This window comes from Salmo trutta, chromosome 14, assembly GCF_901001165.1.
Source record: "Salmo trutta chromosome 14, fSalTru1.1, whole genome shotgun sequence".
Classification (NCBI taxonomy): Eukaryota; Metazoa; Chordata; class Actinopteri; order Salmoniformes; family Salmonidae; genus Salmo; species Salmo trutta.
The window spans coordinates 6,567,661-6,591,184 of NC_042970.1; the positions used below are offsets into that span (position 1 = coordinate 6,567,661).

At 41.2% G+C, this 23,524-nt stretch overlaps 1 protein-coding gene across 1 annotated transcript in view; it reads right to left on the reverse strand.

The window, feature by feature from the left end:
* Positions 1 to 4,433: 4,433 nt before the first annotated feature.
* LOC115207286 (sodium- and chloride-dependent taurine transporter) overlaps positions 4,434 to 23,524 on the reverse strand; it is a 48,592-nt gene continuing 29,501 nt past the window's right edge. Inside the window, exons 8-14 of the mRNA XM_029774269.1 lie at positions 23,278 to 23,402; positions 20,280 to 20,392; positions 17,428 to 17,565; positions 15,094 to 15,196; positions 14,213 to 14,313; positions 5,755 to 5,925; positions 4,434 to 5,015 (exon numbers count right to left, since the gene is read on the reverse strand). Of these exons, the coding sequence (XP_029630129.1) occupies positions 4,857 to 5,015; positions 5,755 to 5,925; positions 14,213 to 14,313; positions 15,094 to 15,196; positions 17,428 to 17,565; positions 20,280 to 20,392; positions 23,278 to 23,402 (910 nt within the window). The 3' untranslated portion in view covers positions 4,434 to 4,856. The remainder of the gene's footprint in view (positions 5,016 to 5,754; positions 5,926 to 14,212; positions 14,314 to 15,093; positions 15,197 to 17,427; positions 17,566 to 20,279; positions 20,393 to 23,277; positions 23,403 to 23,524) is intronic.

Below are 23,524 nucleotides of genomic sequence, written 5' to 3' on the forward strand. Positions count from 1 at the left end.
TAAAGTGCAAGCTCACTGCTTTATTATGTGCCCTATAGACTCACCGTGGGACACTCTCACTGCACATGAGAAAAGCAAAGGCTTTTTATCAAATATTTTTTTATTTATTTTTGAAATAAAAAGGTTTTACGTTTTTCTCAGTAAAACCCTCGTTTTAAATACACATTTTTTGCTTTACAGGTTATTTAGCGCCATAGAAATAAAAAATAAAATCTTTCAAATTGTATTTTAAAAAGATTTCTTCTTTACGGATTAAAAACATCCTTGTACATTCTTATAAAGGTATGTAATGTAATGTATATGAGGCAGGAGAGTTAAAGAAGTTTAACATTATGTTTTCTATCTGTGATAGACTTCTCCAATCTCCAGCGATGGACTGGGTGCCATTATCTTCACCATAATAATGCTTTTTGATTTGGTTTTCAGTGAGCTTCTTTGATACGGCACCTGTAAGGCACCTAGCTAGCTAACTACTCGTGATTTGTTACAGGTATCTAGCTAGCTAACTACTCGTGATTTGTTACAGGTATCTAGCTAGCTAACTACTTGTGATTTGTTACAGGTATCTAGCTAGCTAACTACTTGTGATTTGTTACAGGTATCTAGCTAGCTAACTACTAGTATTTGTTACAGGTATCTAGCTAGCTAACTACTCGTGATTTGTTACAGGTATCTAGCTAGCTAACTACTTGTGATTTGTTATAGGTATCTAGCTAGCTAACTACTTGTGATTTGTTATAGGTATCTAGCTAGCTAACTACTAGTATTTGTTACAGGTATCTAGCTAGCTAACTACTCGTGATTTGTTATAGGTATCTAGCTAGCTAACTACTGGTGTTTAATTTCTGCGGGTCATAAACTACTATACAAACTAACAGCACTATGGTATGAGGAAACGGGGATACCTAGTCAGTTGCACAACTGAACGCATTCGACTGAAATGTGTCTTCCACATTTAACCCCTTTGAATCACAGGTAGGCCTAAGTTTGGTGGCAGCATCATTTTAGAATATCACCTGTACTTCACAGGTCAATTCAGACTACCAGAAAGCATTGAGTCAGTAGTTATAAAATGGCAGGATTACTTTCATTGCAACAATATTTGTATATATCTTTTGATAAAGATGAATCAAATTGTGTGTGTTATGACAGAGAATGATACTACTGCAATGAACGTTGTTTCTTTGTTGATATTATGGCATAACATTTTTGTGGTTTTCATTGGCCCCTGAAAATTGTCGTTTTTGTCTCTCGCATTGTTTTAGAAAGTTTTTTTCTCTCTTCTCCATACTTCCAAAGTAAAAAGTACAACCTATTTAAAAAACAGAGTGAAAAACATACTTATCTTTCTAAAAAGTATTGCACATTACAAATTGCAGTTTTGTTGATTAATAACAGCAAGTTGTTAAATGGCGATTCATCCTCAGAAAGTATTAGCAACTGGAGACGGGCTGGTCATTTTTACATTTTACATTTTGAATACAAAAGGCAAAAATGTGATAGAAAAACAATCAAAATAAAATAAAAACGTTTTCTAATTGTATACAACAAAATAAAAATAAATTCTTCAATGGAATAGATCCAACCAAAGTTTCCATTCACTACATGGGATTTCAACATTTCAACATTTCAACATTCCATTCTAAGAAGAATATCTTTGCATTGTGAATCATAACGCTTCAAATCCCAACAGGCTTTGGTTTGAATTGTTTCTGCCTCTTTGAAAAGCTGTAATAATATAATATTTAAAACTAAGCTTAGTGTGAGAAGGCTGCAGGGAGTGGATATTATTAGTTAGTATATTAATCAATTACATCAGAATTTCACTGACCTAGCCTACAGCAATTCAATTGAAAGGTCTGATTGATAAGAGGTTTGCTTGCATTTGGATGGTTTCTTAATGGGCAATTGCTACTGTATGGAGAGTATACATTAATTTGTACTTCAATAGTTACTGTATGGGGAGTATACATTAATTTGTACTTCAATAGTTACTGTATGGGGAGTATACATTAATTTGTACTTCAATAGTTACTGTATGGGGAGTATACATTAATTTGTACTTCAATAGTTACTGTATGGGGAGTATACATTAATTTGTACTTCAATAGTTACTGTATGGGGAGTATACATTAATTTGTACTTCAATAGTTACTGTATGGGGAGTATACATTAATTTGTACTTCAATAGTTACTGTATGGAGAGTATACATTAATTTATACTTCAATAGCTACTGTATGGGGAGTATACATTAATTTGTACTTCAATAGTTACTGTATGGGGAGTATACATTAATTTGTACTTCAATAGTTACTGTATGGGGAGTATACATTAATTTGTACTTCAATAGCTACTGTATGGGGAGTATACATTAATTTGTACTTCAATAGCTACTGTATGGGGAGTATACATTAATTTGTACTTCAATAGCTACTGTATGGGGAGTATACATTAATTTGTACTTCAATAGTTACTGTATGGGGAGTATACATTAATTTGTACTTCAATAGTTACTGTATGGGGAGTATACATTAATTTGTACTTCAATAGCTACTGTATGGGGAGTATACATTAATTTGTACTTCAATAGTTACTGTATGGGGAGTATACATTAATTTGTACTTCAATAGTTACTGTATGGGGAGTATACATTAATTTGTACTTCAATAGTTACTGTATGGGGAGTATACATTAATTTGTACTTCAATAGTTACTGTATGGGGAGTATACATTAATTTGTACTTCAATAGTTACTGTATGGGGAGTATACATTAATTTGTACTTCAATAGTTACTGTATGGGGAGTATACATTAATTTGTACTTCAATAGTTACTGTATGGGGAGTATACATTAATTTGTACTTCAATAGCTACTGTATGGGGAGTATACATTAATTTGTACTTCAATAGTTACTGTATGGGGAGTATACATTAATTTGTACTTCAATAGTTACTGTATGGGGAGTATACATTAATTTGTACTTCAATAGTTACTGTATGGGGAGTATACATTAATTTGTACTTCAATAGTTACTGTATGGGGAGTATACATTAATTTGTACTTCAATAGCTACTGTATGGGGAGTATACATTAATTTGTACTTCAATAGCTACTGTATGGGGAGTATACATTAATTTGTACTTCAATAGTTACTGTATGGGAGTATACATTAATTTGTACTTCAATAGTTACTGTATGGGGAGTATACATTAATTTGTACTTCAATAGTTACTGTATGGGGAGTATACATTAATTTGTACTTCAATAGTTACTGTATGGGGAGTATACATTAATTTGTACTTCAATAGCTACTGTATGGGGAGTATACATTAATTTGTACTTCAATAGTTACTGTATGGAGAGTATACATTAATTTGTACTTCAATAGTTACTGTATGGGGAGTATACATTAATTTGTACTTCAATAGCTACTGTATGGGGAGTATACATTAATTTGTACTTCAATAGCTACTGTATGGGGAGTATACATTAATGTATCATGTCATTATGGCAGGTCCTTTAGGCTCCTATCAATCCATGGAAAAGACAGACTAAAAAGATGGTAAAAGCGTTATATAGTGATGTTGAGACTGACTTAAGAGATGGTAAATGAGTTATATAGTGATGTTGAGACTGACTTAAGAGATGGTAAATGAGTTATATAGTGATGTTGAGACTGACTTAAGAGATGTTTAAAGCGTTATATAGTGTGCTGTTGTGCTTCTTATTGACTTGCCACTATGTCATGTCCTCTATCTATAGCCAGAAATACGACAAGAGACTAAAACACAAAGAATAAAAGAAAATTCACTGCATTATTAAGTAAAAAAAGAATCAATCAGAGACTTTAAACACGTGTGATGTAGCTACTGTATGCACTGGGATGGAAGGATGGATGGCGCATAGCAGTAGTATCCACACCGATGTAGTCTCGTCTAAAATGGAGTTGGGCTGACTGTATGTACACAGTACACTGTACAGGGAGGACAGGTCTGTACCTCCACAGCCAAGTACAGTTGCTGGCACTAAAAAGTTAGGTTGCACTGCAGTGTTATATATATATATATATACTGGCAAAACAATTGCCTACTAGCAATTGTTTGTCACAAAACCCTGTACATCAGACAGGTACAGGGTTTTATTACAGGGTTTTATTTTTGTTTTGTTTTAGTGGCCCCGCAACTGTAGATGAGATGTTCTGGACCCTGAACGCAGCTTAGTAGTGGAGGTACGTTCAGGTTCAGCTGTAATTTTACAACAAACATCGACGACAAACACACTTCGACTAATCTCGCTGTATACAAGAGGCACCGCCTCCGCGGTGTTATCGAACTATAGACATTAGTTAAAGCTGAGAGGACTAGGAACTAGGTTGATCTAGATACATCAACATCACATAGTCAAATGTTACAGCTCAAAACACGACACACATTTCGTTCTTCCGGGTTTTATACAGCATTTTTTTTTGTTAAGTATCCACGCCAAAATAGAGACAGACCACTAATAATTCTACAGGTGAAAATAAGTAGGTATGTCTGATTCTATTCTTAGAAGATACTGCTGCTCCATGTGACTTGGAGATCACATTTGTTTTTATTTTTTAACTTTTAACTTCATCCAATCGTAATAACAGTAATATTCTTAACAATAGTTTAATAAAAAAATATTAAAAACATAGACAGGAAACCCAATAATGTAACTTCCTCTGTAGAAAAAAAAACAAAAACATAAAGAACCGTCCTAGTGCAGATACATGTAAACCTGGTCCTACAACTAGTTTAGCGATAATATAGTATAATAACATAGAAAGCGGGTATTTAAAAAAAAAAATATCTTTCCTCTCACAGAGAGCGCTCACATCATGGTTTCTACAATAGTATGGGTGGGCTTGATCAGGCCGTTGTTCCCGTTGGGGTCCAGGGGGTAGGCCAGCTCGCAAGCCTTGCCCTTAGAACGGTGGTCGGCTGGACGGGAGCTAGCACCTCCTAGCGGAGCCGCCACAGCCTTGATCCTCTGGAGGGGAGAGGGGGAAAAAAAGAAGAAAAGCTCTGTTTAACTTCACAGTAAATACCAATATACAAGAATGATTATACGACTGTAAGTGTATCTGTTATAGATGGATGGACATGAGATCTCCACACCAACTTCTATTGAACAGGTGTACAGTATACAAGACAGAGGTCAGAGGTCACTTATACCTGCTATCAATTTCTTGACAGAGTCTAGGGGTCAGGGTCTAGAGGTAGGGAATAGGGCCTAGCGGTAGGGGCCAGGATCTAGGAGTAGGGGCTAAGGTCTAGGGGCCAGGGTCTAGAGGTAGGAAATAGGGCCTAGCGGTAGGGGCCAGGATCTAGGAGTAGGGGCCAAGGTCTAGGGGCCAGGGTCTAGGGGTAGGGGCCAAGGTATAGGGGCCAGGGTCTAGGGGTAGGGGCCACGGTCTAGGGGCCAGGGTCTAGGGGTAGGGGCCTAGTGGTAAGGGCCAGGGTCTAGGAGTAGGGGCCTAGTGGTAGGGGCCAGGGTCTAGTGGTAGGGGCCAGTGTCTAGGGGTAGGGGCCTAGTGGTAGGGGCCAGGGTCTAGGAGTAGGGGCCAGGGTCTAGGGGCCAGGGGTAGCGTTCTAAGGGTAGGGGCCAGAGTCTACGGGTAGCGTTCTAGGGGTAGGGACCAGGGCCTAGGGGTAGGGTATTAGGGGTAGGACCAAGGGGGTAGGAGCTAGGGGCCAGGGTCTAGGGGCTATAGAGATTGAGTACTAACCTCTATGAGTGGTCCATCAGACTGGATGATCTTGATGACCACAACCATAGGAATACAGATCATAGAAGCCAGGGCCAGAGTCCAGCCCACACCGATGGACCAGTCGGGGTACTCGTAAACCTTGTTGTACGTCAAAGGTTTATATTTGACCAAGGAGAAGACGAAGCAACCCTGGAGGCAGAGAAAAACAACAATGGAAATCAGAATCACCTTTATTCGCCAAATACATTATCCTCTGACTGTATATCCTGTTTATCATCTGTATATCCTGTTTATCATCTGTCTGTATATCCTGTTTATCATCTGTATATCCTGTTTATCATCTGTATATCCTGTTTATCCTCTGTCTGTATATCCTGTTTATCATCTGTATATCCTGTTTATCATCTGTATATCCTGTCTATCATCTGTATATCTTGTTTATCATCTGTATATCCTGTTTATCATCTGTATATCCTGTTTATCATCAGTCTGTATATCCTGTTTATCATCTGTCTGTATATCCTGTTTATCATCTGTATATCCTGTTTATCATCTGAATATCCTGTTTATCATCTGTCTGTATATCCTGTTTATCATCTGTCTGTATATCCTGTTTATCATCTATCTGTATATCCTGTTTATCATCTGTCTGTATATCCTGTTTATCATCTGTATATCTTGTTTATCATCTGAATATCCTGTTTATCATCTGTCTGTATATCCTGTTTATCATCTGTATATCTTGTTTATCATCTGAATATCCTGTTTATCATCTGTCTGTATATCCTGTTTATCATCTGTATATCTTGTTTATAATCTGAATATCCTGTTTATCATCTGTCTGTATATCCTGTTTTGCATGTACAGGAATTTGACTTGGTGAAATGGTGCTGCCACAATAAACAGGATATACAGACAGATGATAAACAGGATATACAGATGATAAACAGGATATACAGAGAGATGATAAACAGGATATACAGATGATAAACAGGATATATAGATGATAAACAGGATATACAGATGATAAACAGGATATACAGACAGATGATAAACAGGATATACAGATGATGAACAGGATATACATGTAGAAGTTTTACACAAATCACACGTGGTATGTACACTGTGTACACTGTGAGCTAATAAAAACAAGCTTCACTATAAACAGTAAGCTACATTATAAGGGAGGGTTGATGAATTTATGATAACTCATATTCTCCACTGTCTGACAATCAGGAAACGGTTGGGCATTGTTTTATGTAATGGACAGTTTGTTATGACTAGGGTTATGACTAGGGCGGTCACGAAAGTTCGTCAGTCGGCGATTGTCAAGCAAATAACTGTCGGTCTCACGGTAATTGACCGGTAATTAACATAAACACATTTAGCATCTCCTGGCTTCCACACACAACCTACAAGACACTGATGCTAACCTTAGGAACATCTACATTTTAAAAAGTTGAATAAATCCATGTAATATAGAATACACCTTCACAATAAATCCATTATTTATTTTAGACAGGTCTAAAGAAACAGGAAATGAAGAAAATGTAGTCTATTTCAGAAGAACAGAATAGCATACTCTGAGTTGTCCTTATGTTAAAGGCCCTGATGTGGTTAAATTGGGTGGTGGGGTGTGGGGTTTTAGGATAACTTGCCTAACAACAGTGGCCAGGTCTCCCTCTCTAAAGCACTATCATTTCTTTGTAAGGTCACATTGTCTCCTGTGTTGCCCTGCATCCTTGGAGGTTAAAGGGTAAATAACTGGTGGCTGGTGGTAAAACTGTGTGTGCGGTGCTGGATTAAAACTGTTAAGGCATTTGGGAAATGTGGTGCTCCGTCTTTAGCCTAATCTCATTTAATCCCCTTAACGACCAGGAAACACAGTGCTAATTGTTCTCATGAGACGGACTAAGGGGAGACTGAGGAGAATTTGAGGAGAGTATATGTTAATGAATGTGTATTACTGACAGCCCTGATGTTATTGTGGTGGTGGTAGACACCATCATTAGATATGGCAGTAGCCTTATTATCAATTTCGTCAAATAATTGTTTTAATTCAAAAAAAATTCCCTAATGTTCATGAAACAATAGGTGTTTTGTTTGAAGGAAGTGGCAGATCGAATCAAATTGAAGTGTATTTGTCACGTGCGCCGAATACAACCGGTGTAGACCTTACAGTGAAATGCTGAATACAACAGGTGTAGACCTTACAGTGAAATGCTGAATACAACAGGTGTAGTAGACCTTACAGTGAAATGCTGAATACAACCGGTGTAGACCTTACAGTGAAATGCTGAATACAACAGGTGTAGTAGACCTTACAGTGAAATGCTGAATACAACAGGTGTAGTAGACCTCACAGTGAAATGCTGAATACAACAGGTGTAGTAGACCTCACAGTGAAATGCTTAATACAACAGGTGTAGTAGACCTTACAGTGAAATGCTGAATACAACAGGTGTAGTAGACCTCACAGTGAAATGCTGAATACAACAGGTGTAGTAGACCTTACAGTGAAATGCTGAATACAACAGGTGTAGTAGACCTTACAGTGAAATGCTGAATTACAACAGGTGTAGACCTTACAGTGAAATGCTGAATACAACAGGTGTAGACCTTACAGTGAAAAGCTGAATACAACAGGTGTAGACCTTACAGTGAAATGCTGAATACAACAGGTGTAGACCTTACAGTGAAATGCTAACTTACAGGCTCTAACCAACAGTGCAATTTTTACGGTTACGGTTTCTTTCATTGCGTTCTGATAACTAAAATTTTAAAAAATATGTTAAGCGATTTTAGTTTAAGACCTTAGCTCTGATAGACGGTAGACCAGCTCTGATAGGAACTGGTCTAACGTCTATCTCTACTCTCCCCCTCCTCTCGATCCTCTAACCTCCTCTCATCCAGTCTTCTCTCTTCTCTCCCCTCCTCTCATCCAGTCTTCTCCTCTCTTCTCTCCCCTCCTCTCATCCAGTCTTCTCTCTTCTCTCCCCTCCTCTCATCCAGTCTTCTCCTCTCTTCTCTCCCCTCCTCTCATCCAGTCTTCTCTTCTCTTCTCTCCCCTCCTCTCATCCAGTCTTCTCCTCTCTTCTCTTCTCTCCCCTCCTCTCATCCAGTCTTCTCCTCTCTTCTCTCCCCTCCTCTCATCCAGTCTTCTCCTCTCTTCTCTCCCCTCCTCTCATCCAGTCTTCTCCTCTCTTCTCTCCCCTCCTCTCATCCAGTCTTCTCCTCTCGTTCCTCTAACCTCCTCTCATCCAGTCTTCTCCTCTCTTCTCTCCCCTCCTCTCATCCAGTCTTCTCCTCTGTTCTCTCCCCTCCTCTCATCCAGTCTTCTCCTCTCTTCTCTCCCGTCCTCTCATCCAGTCTTCTCCTCTGTTCTCTCCCCTCCTCTCATCCAGTCTTCTCCTCTGTTCTCTCCCCTCCTCTCATCCAGTCTTCTCCTCTCTTCTCTCCCCTCCTCTCATCCAGTCTTCTCCTCTCTTCTCTCCTCCTCTCATCCAGTCTTCTCCTCTGTCTCTCCCCTCTCATCCAGTCTTCTCCTCGTTCTCTCTCTCTCCAGTCTTATCCTCGTTCTCTATCCTCTCACCAGTCTATCCTCTCTTCTCTTCTCTCCGTCCTCTCATCCAGTCTTTCCTCTCTTCTCTCCCCTCATCAGTCTTCTCCTCTCTCTATCCGTCCTCATCCAGTCTTCGCCCCTTCTCCTCTCATCCAGTCCTCTCTCTATTCCACGTCTTCTCTTCTCTCTCCCTCCTCTCATCCAGTCTTCTCCTCTTCTCTCCCCTCCTCTCATCCAGTCTTCTCCTCTCTCTTCCCCTCCTCTCATCCAGTCTTCTCCTCTCTTCTTCCCTCCTCTCATCAGTCTTCTCTCTCTCTCTCCCGTCCTCTCATCCAGTCCTCTTTCCTCCAATTCTTTCTCTCCCGTCCTCTCATCCAGTCTTCTCCTTCCCTTCTTCTCCCGTCCTCTCATCCCAGTCTTCTCCTCCCTTCTCTCCCCCTCCTCGCATCCAGTACTCTCGCTCTCTTCTCTCCCCCTCACCTCGTCATCCAGTCTTCTCCTCTCTCTCGGTCCCCTCCTCTCATCCAGTCCTTCTCCTCTCTTCTCTCCTCGTTTCCTCTCCCCAAGTCTGCTCCAATCTTCCTCTCCAGTCCTCTCATCCAGATCTTCTGTCGCCTTCCTCCTCCCTTCTCTCCCCTCCTCTCATCCAGGTCTTCTCCTGCCCTTGCTCTCCCCTCCCTCTCATCCAGTCCGTCTCCTCTCTTCTCCTCCACCTCCTCTCATCCAGGTCTTCCTCCTCTCTTCTCTCCCCGCCTCTCATCCAGTCTTCTCCTCTCTTCTCTCCAGTCCTCTCATCCCAGTCTCATCCTTCTCCGCTCTTCCCCTCCCTCCTCTTCATCCAGTCTTCTCCTCTGTTCTCTCCCCTCCTCTCATCCAGTCTTATCCTCTCTTCTCTTCTCTCCCCTCCTCTCATCCAGTCTTCTCCTCTCTTCTCTTCTCTCCCCTCCTCTCATCCAGTCTTCTCCTCTCTTCTCTCCCCTCCTCTCATCCAGTCTTCTCCTCTGTTCTCTCCCCTCCTCTCATCCAGTCTTCTCCTCTCTTCTCTCCCCTCCTCTCATCCAGTCTTCTCCTCTGTTCTCTCCCCTCCTCTCATCCAGTCTTCTCCTCTGTTCTCTCCCCTCCTCTCATCCAGTCTTCTCCTCTCTTCTCTCCCCTCCTCTCATCTAGTCTTCTCCTCTGTTCTCTCCCCTCCCCTCCTCTCATCCAGTCTTCGCCTCTCTTCTCCCTCTCTTCTCCTCTCTTCTCCCTCTCTTCTCCTCTCTTCTCCCTCTCCCTCTTCCTCTCAGCAGGCAAGTTTCAAGTGTTTATTGTCACGTGCACTAGTACAGTGAAAGGCCTTTCTTACTCTTTCCCAACAATGCAGTATTAATATCAGTAGTACTATAATATTTTAATACACAAGAAATAGAAATAAGAAGAACAGGAGAAAGTAAGTAAGCTGTATACAGGGTCAGTTCCAGGGTCAGTAGCTATATACAGGGTCAGTTCCAGGGACAGTAGCTATATACAGGGTCAGTTCCAGGGACAGTAGCTATATACAGGGTCAGTTCCAGGGTCAGTAGCTACATACAGGGACAGTTCCAGGGTCAGTAGCTACATACAGGGTCAGTTCCAGGGTCAGTAGCTACATACAGGGTCAGTTCCAGGGTCAGTAGCTATATACAGGGTCAGTTCCAGGGTCAGTAGTTATATACAGGGTCAGTAGCTATATACAGGGTCAGTTCCAGGGTCAGTAGTTATATACAGGGTCAGTTCCAGGGTCAGTAGCTATATACAGGGACAGTAGCTATATACAGGGACATTTCCAGGGTCAGTAGTTATATACAGGGACAGTTCCAGGGTCAGTAGCTATATACAGGGACAGTTCCAGGGTCAGTAGCTACATACAGGGTCAGTTCCAGGGTCAGTAGCTATATACAGGGACAGTTCCAGGGTCAGTAGCTACATACAGGGTCAGTAGTTATATACAGGGACAGTTCCAGGGTCAGTAGCTATATACAGGGACAGTTCCAGGGTCAGTAGCTATATACAGGGTCAGTTCCAGGGTCAGTAGCTATATACAGGGACAGTTCCAGGGTCAGTAGCTATATACAGGGTCAGTAGCTATATACAGAGACAGTTCCAGGGTCAGTAGCTATATACAGAGACAGTTCCAGGGTCAGTAGCTATATACAGGGTCAGTTCCAGGGTCAGTAGCTATATACAGGGTCAGTTCCAGGGTCAGTAGCTATATACAGGGTCAGTAGCTATATACAGGGTCAGTTCCAGGGTCAGTAGTTATATACAGAGACAGTTCCAGGGTCAGTAGCTATATACAGGGTCAGTTCCAGGGTCAGTAGCTATATACAGGGTCAGTTCCAGGGTCAGTAGCTATATACAGGGACAGTTCCAGGGTCAGTAGCTATATACAGGGTCAGTTCCAGGGTCAGTAGCTGTATACAGGGTCAGTTCCAGGGTCAGTAGCTATATACAGGGACAGTTCCAGGGACAGTAGCTATATACAGGGTCAGTAGCTATATACAGGGTCAGTAGCTATATACAGGGTCAGTAGCTATATACAGGGTCAGTTCCAGGGTCAGTAGTTATATACAGGGTCAGTTCCAGGGTCAGTAGCTATATACAGGGACAGTAGCTATATACAGGGACATTTCCAGGGTCAGTAGTTATATACAGGGACAGTTCCAGGGTCAGTAGCTATATACAGGGACAGTTCCAGGGTCAGTAGCTACATACAGGGTCAGTTCCAGGGTCAGTAGCTATATACAGGGACAGTTCCAGGGTCAGTAGCTACATACAGGGTCAGTAGTTATATACAGGGACAGTTCCAGGGTCAGTAGCTATATACAGGGACAGTTCCAGGGTCAGTAGCTATATACAGGGTCAGTTCCAGGGTCAGTAGCTATATACAGGGACAGTTCCAGGGTCAGTAGCTATATACAGGGTCAGTAGCTATATACAGAGACAGTTCCAGGGTCAGTAGCTATATACAGAGACAGTTCCAGGGTCAGTAGCTATATACAGGGTCAGTTCCAGGGTCAGTAGCTATATACAGGGTCAGTTCCAGGGTCAGTAGCTATATACAGGGTCAGTAGCTATATACAGGGTCAGTTCCAGGGTCAGTAGTTATATACAGAGACAGTTCCAGGGTCAGTAGCTATATACAGGGTCAGTTCCAGGGTCAGTAGCTATATACAGGGTCAGTTCCAGGGTCAGTAGCTATATACAGGGACAGTTCCAGGGTCAGTAGCTATATACAGGGTCAGTTCCAGGGTCAGTAGCTGTATACAGGGTCAGTTCCAGGGTCAGTAGCTATATACAGGGACAGTTCCAGGGACAGTAGCTATATACAGGGTCAGTAGCTATATACAGGGTCAGTAGCTATATACAGGGTCAGTAGCTATATACAGGGTCAGTTCCAGGGTCAGTAGCTGTATACAGGGTCAGTTCCAGGGTCAGTAGTTATATACAGGGTCAGTAGCTATATACAGGGACAGTTCCAGGGTCAGTTCCAGGGTCAGTAGCTTTATACAGGGTCAGTTCCAGGGTCAGTAGTTATATACAGGGTCAGTAGCTATATACAGGGACAGTTCCAGGGTCAGTAGCTATATACAGGGTCAGTTCCAGGGTCAGTAGCTATATACAGGGTCAGTTCCAGGGTCAGTAGCTATATACAGGGACAGTTCCAGGGTCAGTAGCTATATACAGGGTCAGTTCCAGGGTCAGTAGCTGTATACAGGGTCAGTTCCAGGGTCAGTAGCTATATACAGGGACAGTTCCAGGGACAGTAGCTATATACAGGGTCAGTAGCTATATACAGGGTCAGTAGCTATATACAGGGTCAGTAGCTATATACAGGGTCAGTAGCTATATACAGGGTCAGTAGCTATATACAGGGTCAGTAGCTATATACAGGGTCAGTTCCAGGGTCAGTAGCTGTATACAGGGTCAGTTCCAGGGTCAGTAGTTATATACAGGGTCAGTAGCTATATACAGGGACAGTTCCAGGGTCAGTTCCAGGGTCAGTAGCTTTATACAGGGTCAGTTCCAGGGTCAGTAGTTATATACAGGGTCAGTAGCTATATACAGGGACAGTTCCAGGGTCAGTTCCAGGGTCAGTAGCTATATACAGGGACAGTTCCAGGGTCAGTAGTTATATACAGGGACAGTTCCAGGGTCAGTAGCTATATACAGGGTCAGTTCCAGGGTCAGTAGTTATATACAGGGACAGTTCCATGGTCAGTAGCTATATACAGGGTCAGTAGCTATATACAGGGTCAGTTCCTGGGTCAGTAGCTATATACAGGGACAGTTCCAGGGTCAGTAGCTATATACAGAGACAGTTCCAGGGTCAGTAGCTATATACAGGGTCAGTTCCAGGGTCAGTAGCTATATACAGGGTCAGTTCCAGGGTCAGTAGTTATATACAGGGACAGTTCCAGGGTCAGTAGCTATATACAGGGTCAGTTCCAGGGTCAGTAGCTATATACAGGGTCAGTTCCAGGGTCAGTAGCTATATACAGGGTCAGTAGCTATATACAGGGTCAGTTCCAGGGTCAGTTCCAGGGTCAGTAGCTATATACAGGGACAGTTCCAGGGTCAGTTCCAGGGTCAGCAGCTATATACAGGGTCAGTTCCAGGGTCAGTAGCCATGGGGTGGCAGGTAGCCTAGTGGTTAGAGCATTGAGTCAGTAACCAAAAAGGTTGCAAGATCAAATCCCCGAGCTGACAAAGTACAAATCTGTCGTTCTGCCCCTGAACAAGGCAGTTAACCCACTGTTCCGAGGCCATCATTGAAGATAAGAATTTGTTCTTAACTGACTTGCCTAGTTATATAAAGGGTCAGTTCTTGTTTTGACCAGGGCACATCATATACAGTAGGGTACAGTAAGTCAGTATGAATGAACATAGACTCACCACACAAAGAAGAGGCGTGATCACAGACCAGCTCCATTTCATCCAGGGATTTGGTCTGTAGCCAATCATGTCTTCAATCGCATCATAGAAATTATCAACGCCTGACGAGAGGAGAACATAGTTAAACAGGGAGCATTTTGGTCACCAAAAAATAAATATAATAATCTAACATTAACAAAAATCCTGAGCCAAATCTTGCACTTCACTCCCCCGTCCCCCTCTTCTAGCTCTGACTTTGCTGATAGCTAATTTATTGAGGGGAAAGTGTACTTACGATGACTGTGATATGTGGTTGTCCTACCTAGCTATCTTAAGACGAACGCACTAACTGTAAGTCGCTCTGGATAAGAGCATCCGCTAAATGACAATAATGTCAAATGTAAAATATGAAACGATATAAATGGCAAATCAGGCAGATTTCCTCCACTATAGTTTATCTCATTGTTGTCTTTGTGACGGGACACTGACACATATTCTGGGTCTACCTCTAGATCTATTTTGGCACTGTCAGTTGACATAATGCAACAATAAAGTGGAACAAAGGTAAAATATACTTGATGCACTCGAGACAGAACTGTAAAACCTCTATATAGCATGACTAGTTGTGATCGTAATGTATTATTAAGGTAGCCTAGCGCTTAAGACAACGGGGCCATGTAAACCAAAAACGTCGCTGGTTTGGTGAAGAAAAGAAATCTAGCGATGTACCCATGAGGAAGACACTTAACCCCAATTGGTCCTGTACGTCGCTCTGGTTAAGAACATCTGTTAACTGACTAACATGTCAAATTAGATATTTAACTGACATAGAGCCTGAGGATGTTGAATGTTCACAGTTTCTATACAGACACACAGAGCATTTTGTTCCAGAGCAGACGTACCATAAACCCAGGCTACAGCAATACATTCAAAGAATGCAACCCACAAAAGGCACACACCGCTGGCTGCATAGTAGTCAAAGAGTTGAAATACATACATGCCACCCTGTGGGAGAGAGAAAAAGGATTTAGTGCTTGGCTCATGTTGGAATGTAGCATGCATAGATATATGTACAGTCTAGAGACCCAGTAGAAGTTAGTATACTGTAGTGTAGGGCTGGAGAGTGTGTTGGCCCCTAAGCTAGTGGTGGGAGAATACACAGGTTTGCATTCCAAGTGACACTCTGTTTCCTACGTCAATTGTTTCCAACCGATGTGCCGGGAAACTTTTCCTAATCTTGATGATGTTTTTGATCACTCACGTATAAACGTGACCTGTGGAATGCACGGAATAACCCAACAGAACCTTGAGCCGTCCAGTGTTCCAACGGAATAGCCCAACAGAACCTTGAGCCGTCCAGTGTTCCAACGGAATAGCCCAACAGAACCTTGAGCCGTCCAGTGTTCCAACGGAATAGCCCAACGGAACCTTGAGCCGCCCAGTGTTCCAACGGAATAGCCCAACGGAACCTTGAGCCGTCCAGTGTTCCAACGGAATAGCCCAACAGAACCTTGAGCCGTCCAGTGTTCCAACGGAATAGCCCAACGGAACCTTGAGCCGCTCAGTGTTCTAACGGAATAGCCCAACAGAACCTTGAGCCTCCCAGTGTTCCAACGGAATAGCCCAACGGAACCTTGAGCCTCCCAGTGTTCCAACGGAATAGCCCAACAGAACCTTGAGCCGTCCAGTGTTCCAAAGGAATAGCCCAACGGAACCTTGAGCCGTCCAGTGTTCCAACGGAATAGCCCAACGGAACCTTGAGCCTCCCAGTGTTCCAAAGGAATAGCCCAACGGAACCTTGAGCCTCCCAGTGTTCCAACGGAATAGCCCAACAGAGCCTTGAGCCTCCCAGTGTTCCAACGGAATAGCCCAACAGAGCAGTCAGTGAGAGGCAGCATGAGATTGTGATGTCATGGAAAGAACGTGGATAAAGCAGTAAGTCCCTGACCTCCTGGCTGTCTAGGGGGCCTGCCTGAGGGGAATCACATGCTTGTTTCTACATTGTGAGGCCGAGAGGCAGGGAGGTTTTCAGAAAGAGTGGAATGGAGATAAAAGACAGCGATTTAAGTGTGTGAACTAGAAGTGTCTCTAAATAGACCATACAGTAGGCTACAGGGAAGCTCTGATAGTACTGCAGTATATTTAGTGCTGCTACTATGAGGGACTGGCTGGCATGAGAAGAGAGGAATAGAGGAAGTGGAACTGTTGTTTTGGGACTCTTGTTGCTGGGGGAATTCTGAGGTTTATTAACAATCCCCTCACTACTTTGTTCTATTCATTACGGCAGTAGTGGTTCCCAAACTTGTACTCACTGGTTCTGACCTGAGTTCCCCTGGGGACACTTTTACCCCTGTTTGGGAACCACTGCATCCGGGTGTGTAGCTATTTACTGTACTACACATGTGGTGCTGTATATTGTATTGAAAGTTATGCCCTAATATGTCTATAGCCTGCATTGTTATGAAGCTGATAATGGAGACGGCAGTAATAGCAGAGGCCACAGTACCATATTAGGGCAAAGTATAATATTAGATATAAATAACTTTAGACAGATCCTTTTGTATTCATTAAGGGGGTAGCTAAAGTAGTTGACTTGACTAGACATTTGTAATATAGTATATTGTGTAGGAAAGTACATTAACTAGACCTTACTTCAGTAACCCTACTACAATAAAATGATATCAGTGTAAAAAGTGAATGTACACTACTAGAATTATAGTACTTACCCTAGTAACCATGGTAAGTCCCAGAAAATAGCTTACCCTAGTAACCATGGTAAGTCCCAGAAGATAGCTTACCCTAGTAACCATGGTAAGTCCCAGAAGATAGCTTACCCTAGTAACCATGGTAATACCCAGAAGATAGCTTACCCTAGTAACTATGGTAAGTCCCAGAAGATAGTACTTACCCTAGTAACCATGGTAAGTCCCAGAAGACAGCTTACCCTAGTAACCATGGTAAGTCCCAGAAGATAGCTTACCCTAGTAACCATGGTAAGTCCCAGAAGACAGCTTACCCTAGTAACCATGGTAAGTCCCAGAAGATAGCTTACCCTAGTAACCATGGTAAGTCCCAGAAGATAGCTTACCCTAGTAACCATGGTAAGTCCCAGAAGATAGTACTTACCCTAGTAACCATGGTAAGTCCCAGAATTTAGTACTTACCCTAGTAACCATGGTAAGTCCCAGAAGATAGCTTACCCTAGTAACCATGGTAAGTCCCAGAAAATAGCTTACCCTAGTAACCATGGTAAGTCCCAGAAGATAGCTTATGGAGCACACTATAGCTATAAAAATTTCCCGCCGGTAACCCTTCCTTAGGAAGGAGGGATACAGATCCACCAAGGAGGTGATCTGCCCTTCCACTTCCACAAACTGGGAACAAAAAGACAGACACAAGAGATCTCATTAGTACTCAGTTAACATACTATACCTGTCAATGTCTGATAGGCTAACAGTGTTGAGATCAGGGTTAGGGGGGTCAAATACATTTTAATTAGGCTGTTTGAGAAAGTTTGAATCATACAGATATGTAGGATTTTAATTATGAGCCAGTTTGCTACAACAGGAAAATAATCCTGTAGCAACAGGAAATGTGAATTATTACGTGGATTATAACTAATGGATATTTTTGTACGGGTTGCTACATTTTTTGTTATCGAAAATCAAGTCTGAAATTTCAAAGTGGAAATTACAAACTTGAGAAGCCTTTTTAATCTTCAAGTACACTACAGGTTTTACATTTCCTGCAAGCTAGGAAAGTTACCCTGTAACAACTGTAGTAGATCAAAGCTGTGTGCTGAAAAACCCTGGTTGTGCATAGGTGAAGTTAGGCCGTGTGGTGCTCATAGGTGAAGTTAGGCCTTGTGGTGCTCATAGGTGAAGTTAGGCCTTGTGGTGCTCATAGGTGAAGTTAGGCGTTGTGGTGCTCACGTGAATTTCCTTTTTTTCAGCTTCCGGTGAGCCCTAACATCTCACTTAAAACATGGCTTTTGTGTTTAATGTGTTATATATCAGGGTAGTCTAAATAATGATATGTAATACAATTACCTTCCTGTATCAAAATAGTAGACCTTTGTGGCTCAGTTGGTAGAGCATTGAAACACCAAAGGTTGTACGTTAATTTCCTGCTGTGACCACCCCATATATAAAATGTATGTGCGAATGACTGTAATTGGTTTTGGATGAAAGCATATATATATTACTAAGGATTAATGACTTAGCAGAGGGTAGCATTTCACCAGCACAGAGAAATCTGATATTGTTGAGGGTGACAAACTTAATTGTCAGTGACACAACTCTCAGCAGTTGCCAGTAAACAGTGTTTGTTTTTTTGTACCTATCACCTCTTGTATCAAGTCACCCAGCTATTCTGAGAAAGCGGCTTCAAGGTTGTTTAGGCGGTGTCGGAGAGGGTGTTTAGGCGGTGTCGGAGTGGGTGTTTAGGCGGTGTCCAAGCGGGTGTTTAGGTGGTGTCGGAGAGGGTGTTTAGGCGGTGTCGGAGAGGGTGTATAGGCAGTGTCGGAGAGGGTGTTTAGGCGGTGTCGGAGTGGGTGTTTAGGCGGTGTCGGAGTGGGTGTTTAGGCGGTGTCGGAGCGGGTGTTTAGGCGTGTCGGAGAGGGTGTTTAAGTGGTGTCCAAGCGGGTGTTTAGGCGGTGTCCAAGCAGGTGTTTAGGCAGTGTCGGAGTGGGTGTTTAGGTGGTGTGGGAGCCTTCAAATCGTGTGAGTAGCTTGCTCTTGCGATCATTGCATCAAAGCCACACCCATCCCACTTGAGTTAGAAATTCAGAACGAGAAAGTGTAGGCTACTATAGAAATAATTACACTCAAATTGAAAAATGTATGAACAAAATAATGAGGATTTCTATCATTCTAATCGAGGTAGATAACATCTCACATTCCAGTGTTCCAACTTGTAAACAAGGCTGGGATTTCTGTTAATGCAACGCCGTTGAGCCACTGGCAATGTCCGCTTTAGGTATAATGCTGGGAGCCACTTGTGAATTTGACAGCTCTAATGCAGTACCAACTCCGACACAGTCAAAACAAGCACCATGCGGAGGGTGTTGGCTAAAGACGATCTGACTGAGTAGAGACACTATGTTTTAGCTATAACTGCTGCAGCAATGTGAATTCTTGTTCGTTTTATTCTCTCCTGCTTCATAGTGTCCTCAACTACCACCTACCTAGTGTACACTAGAGTCTCTAGACAAAGCTAGTACTATATTAGCACATTCTACTTGTGTATTGTGTTGTACAGTCGCAAATACATTCAAACCTGGCAATGTTAGTCTATGGAATCCCAGACACCTATGTATAGATATGTAACAGTATATTGTGATACTTATGTACAGTGTTCTACAGTAGTCAGTACATGTGTATGCATATGATAATATATGTAGCTCAGACCACCCATGATATAGCTTCACCATCTCAGCAATCATATGACTCATATCAATAAACGGACTTACTGAAACTTACAACTTCCCTTTATAAGTCCATCAAATGTGTTACGTTTCATCCTCTCAGTGTTCATATGACTGGTATAAATAAACTTGCTTACTACTGTGTCATAGCGACCTGACCTGACTGATTCAGACTCAGATTCAGATCCTTGATTCATAATGAGTATAGTACAGACCTGACTGATTCAGTCTCAGATTCTGATTCTTGATTCATAATGAGTATAGTACTGATCTGACTGATTCAGTCTCAGATTCTGATTCTTGATTCATAATGAGTATAGTACTGACCTGACTGATTCAGACTCAGATTCAGATCCTTGATTCATAATGAGTATAGTACAGACCTGACTGATTCAGTCTCAGATTCTGATTCTTGATTCATAATGAGTATAGTACAGACCTGACTGATTCAGACTCAGATTCAGATCCTTGATTCATAATGAGTATAGTACAGACCTGACTGATTCAGTCTCAGATTCAGATCCTTGATTCATAATGAGTATAGTACAGACCTGACTGATTCAGTCTCAGATTCTGATTCTTGATTCATAATGAGTATAGTACTGACCTGACTGATTCAGACTCAGATTCAGATCCTTGATTCATAATGAGTATAGTACTGACCTGACTGTCGAGACCCAGTAGCAGAAGCATGATGAAGAAGAGGATAGCCCAGAAGGTTGGCAGCGGCATCATAGACACAGCTTTAGGATAGGCAATGAAGGCCAAGCCAGGACCTAGAGAGGAACAAGAATAGAGAGGGGGATGGGGAAGTGGAGAAAACACAATTAGAAACCAGGGTTCTATCGTTTGATCTGGTCTGATGCCGCCATGGTGCGTCCAAATATAGCACAGACCAAACTCGAATGTTAAGAAATAACACATCCTCAAGGTGTAAAATCTGCCTCGTCTTGTCTCATCTTATCCTTATAATCACAAACTGAAGGCCACGTAAGTGTAATGCATTGTCAATGGCCTCTTAATGTATGGTTCCTGGTAAGACTAGGGATTCATGTTATGACAACAACTATCAAAGAAGGTCATCGTAGTCTTACAATAGCGGTACGATGTTCATCCAATATCAACAGTTGTATCAATAACAATTACACTACACTAATGGGATATATAGGCTAGTATATAACATAACTACTACAGTATATAGTAGAATATATAGGCTAGTATATAACATAACTAGTACAGTATATAGTAGAATATATAGGCTAGTATATAACATGACTAGTATAGTATATAGTAGAATATATAGGCTAGTATATAACATAACTAGTATAGTATATAGTAGAATATATAGGCTAGTATATAACATAACTACTACAGTATATAGTAGAATATATAGGCTAGTATATAACATAACTACTACAGTATATAGTAGAATATATAGGCTAGTATATAACATAACTACTACAGTATATAGTAGAATATATAGGCTAGTATATAACATAACTACTACAGTATATAGTAGAATATATAGGCTAGTATATAACATAACTAGTATAGTATATAGTAGAATATATAGGCTAGTATATAACATGACTAGTATAGTATATAGTAGAATATATAGGCTAGTATATAACATGACTAGTATAGTATATAGTAGAATATATAGGCTAGTATATAACATAACTAGTATAGTATATAGTAGAATATATAGGCTAGTATATAACATAACTAGTATAGTATATAGTAGAATATATAGGCTAGTACATAACATGACTTGTATAGTATATAGTAGAATATATATGCTAGTATATAACATAACTAGTATAGTATACAGCAGAATATATAGGCTAGTATATAACATTACTTGTATAGTATATAGTACAATATATAGGCTAGTATATAACATAACTACTACAGTATATAGTAGAATATATAGGCTAGTATATAACATGACTATTATAGTATATAGTAGAATATATAGTATATGATAACAATGACAGGATCAGAGGCAACATACGTCGCCTCTTCTCGATTGTAACTATAGCAACGTCTCGATAACGTGGCGTTATAACGTTGGGATAACCTGTTACAACAGAAGTTAAAAAACAAAACAGGAAGAACAGCATACACATAGTATAAAGTTGGTTTAACTGTAAAATAGGCATCCAACCAAACACGACATGACTAGATGGCAGACTGCCTGAGCTGGCATTGACACTTCAGTAATAATAATTACTAAATAAAAACCTCTCTCGTGCTTGAGGCTGGTCTAGCGGGTAACAGCGTCACCTGCAGAACATATGTATCACCTTCAGCGTTGGTACCAATCTGAATCTACTCTGCATCTCCCTAAAATGAAACCTCTTCAAGATCAAGTTGCTACAGTTTAAGACAAACTTGCCTCTTCCCCAGTCAGTGCTTAAGGCACAAGGTGTAAGCTTCAATATGGTATCACAAACCATCTACAGTAATGTGTATCAAAACTCTCCTGTCGAAAACACCTTGGATTACTTCTATTAAACAACTTACAGTAGCATTACTCTCGTACAGTCAATTAATCAACTAGATTAGTTTCATCCATATGAAGAAAATATTTATTTTTCCTATATACATTCACTGCATCTCTGTATTCAGGCAGGAACACTCTGTACGGTTTCCTGGACTGGGATAGAGTGTGTTCAAGGCCAGAGCAGACGGTCCATGCTGACTAAACACTGTCAGAGGGGGTCAACAATACTGGATTGCAGTGTATTAAAAACAAAGACCCATATAATCATATTATAATGTATTTCTGCTATACCAGAGGTGAAATGAGCGGTGTTTTTTTTTCTTAATTACAAAAGAAATCAACTAAAAACATCAACACTGATGCACGTCTCTTGTAAATCCACAGTAGAAGAGGAAGGAAGTTTTCAAAGTAATTGATAAATCATGCTTATTATTATTATTATTGCCCCAACACAATACTTTTACAATGAGAAAACAGAACAGAATCCACAATGGGCATCAACCACTAACCTGAAAATAAGATTGTAAAATATGGATAAGTATGCTAGACCTTAAATACAGAATGAAGTGCCCATGAGTCAGCCTTCTTTGGTTTTGTTTTGTTTTTTAACTTAGCACAAGATGTCCTTTTGATTACTGACTCTCATACAGTAGATATCTGTTGGAACAGGCTGGAACAGGACACTTAAATCTACTGGTAATCGTGAGAAGAAAAAGTTATGATGGATCTCTCAAGCATGGTATGACTCTTCGCTCCCTAGAGTTCTGGACAAGATCCAATTTAACAGTAAAACAAAATAAATAAAAAATTCCCACCAGCATTTCACTTGATTTGCTTGAAGAATCCAACCAGAACCAACTCTGTGAAATCCACGTCATACAGAAGCAGTAAGCTGTTTTTATACTGTAACTTGCTATTTTATTTCTGTCAACGAGTGTTCAATTGCCGAAACTTCCATATTTCGATGCCGTCTTTAACAAAAAAAATGTATCCACTTCTTTCATTACATTTAACTTTATCTAGTGTCTTTTAGATTTTGTATTATTTCTGTTGAATAGAACCAGCAACTGTTGTTGTTTATCTGTTTGTTTATTTGTTGTTTGTTTATTTTAAGTAGCAGCGCCCACCATCACTGCCACTTTAACCACCTCGTACCTGACTCTGCCACATCGGCAATGTCCACCCCTTGCTCTTGTGCCATGAAGCCCAGGACGGAAAATATTGCGAAGCCAGACACAAAACTGGTACCGCTGTTGAGGCCTCCCAGCAGCAAACAGTCCCTATATCACACATATGTCATGGAGGTTGTTAATGAACACAAAAGGAACCTAGATCCCCCACTTTTTTTGTCTTGTTTTGTTACCCATTTTTCTTTTTTTTTTACCACTGGATTAGGCCCCAC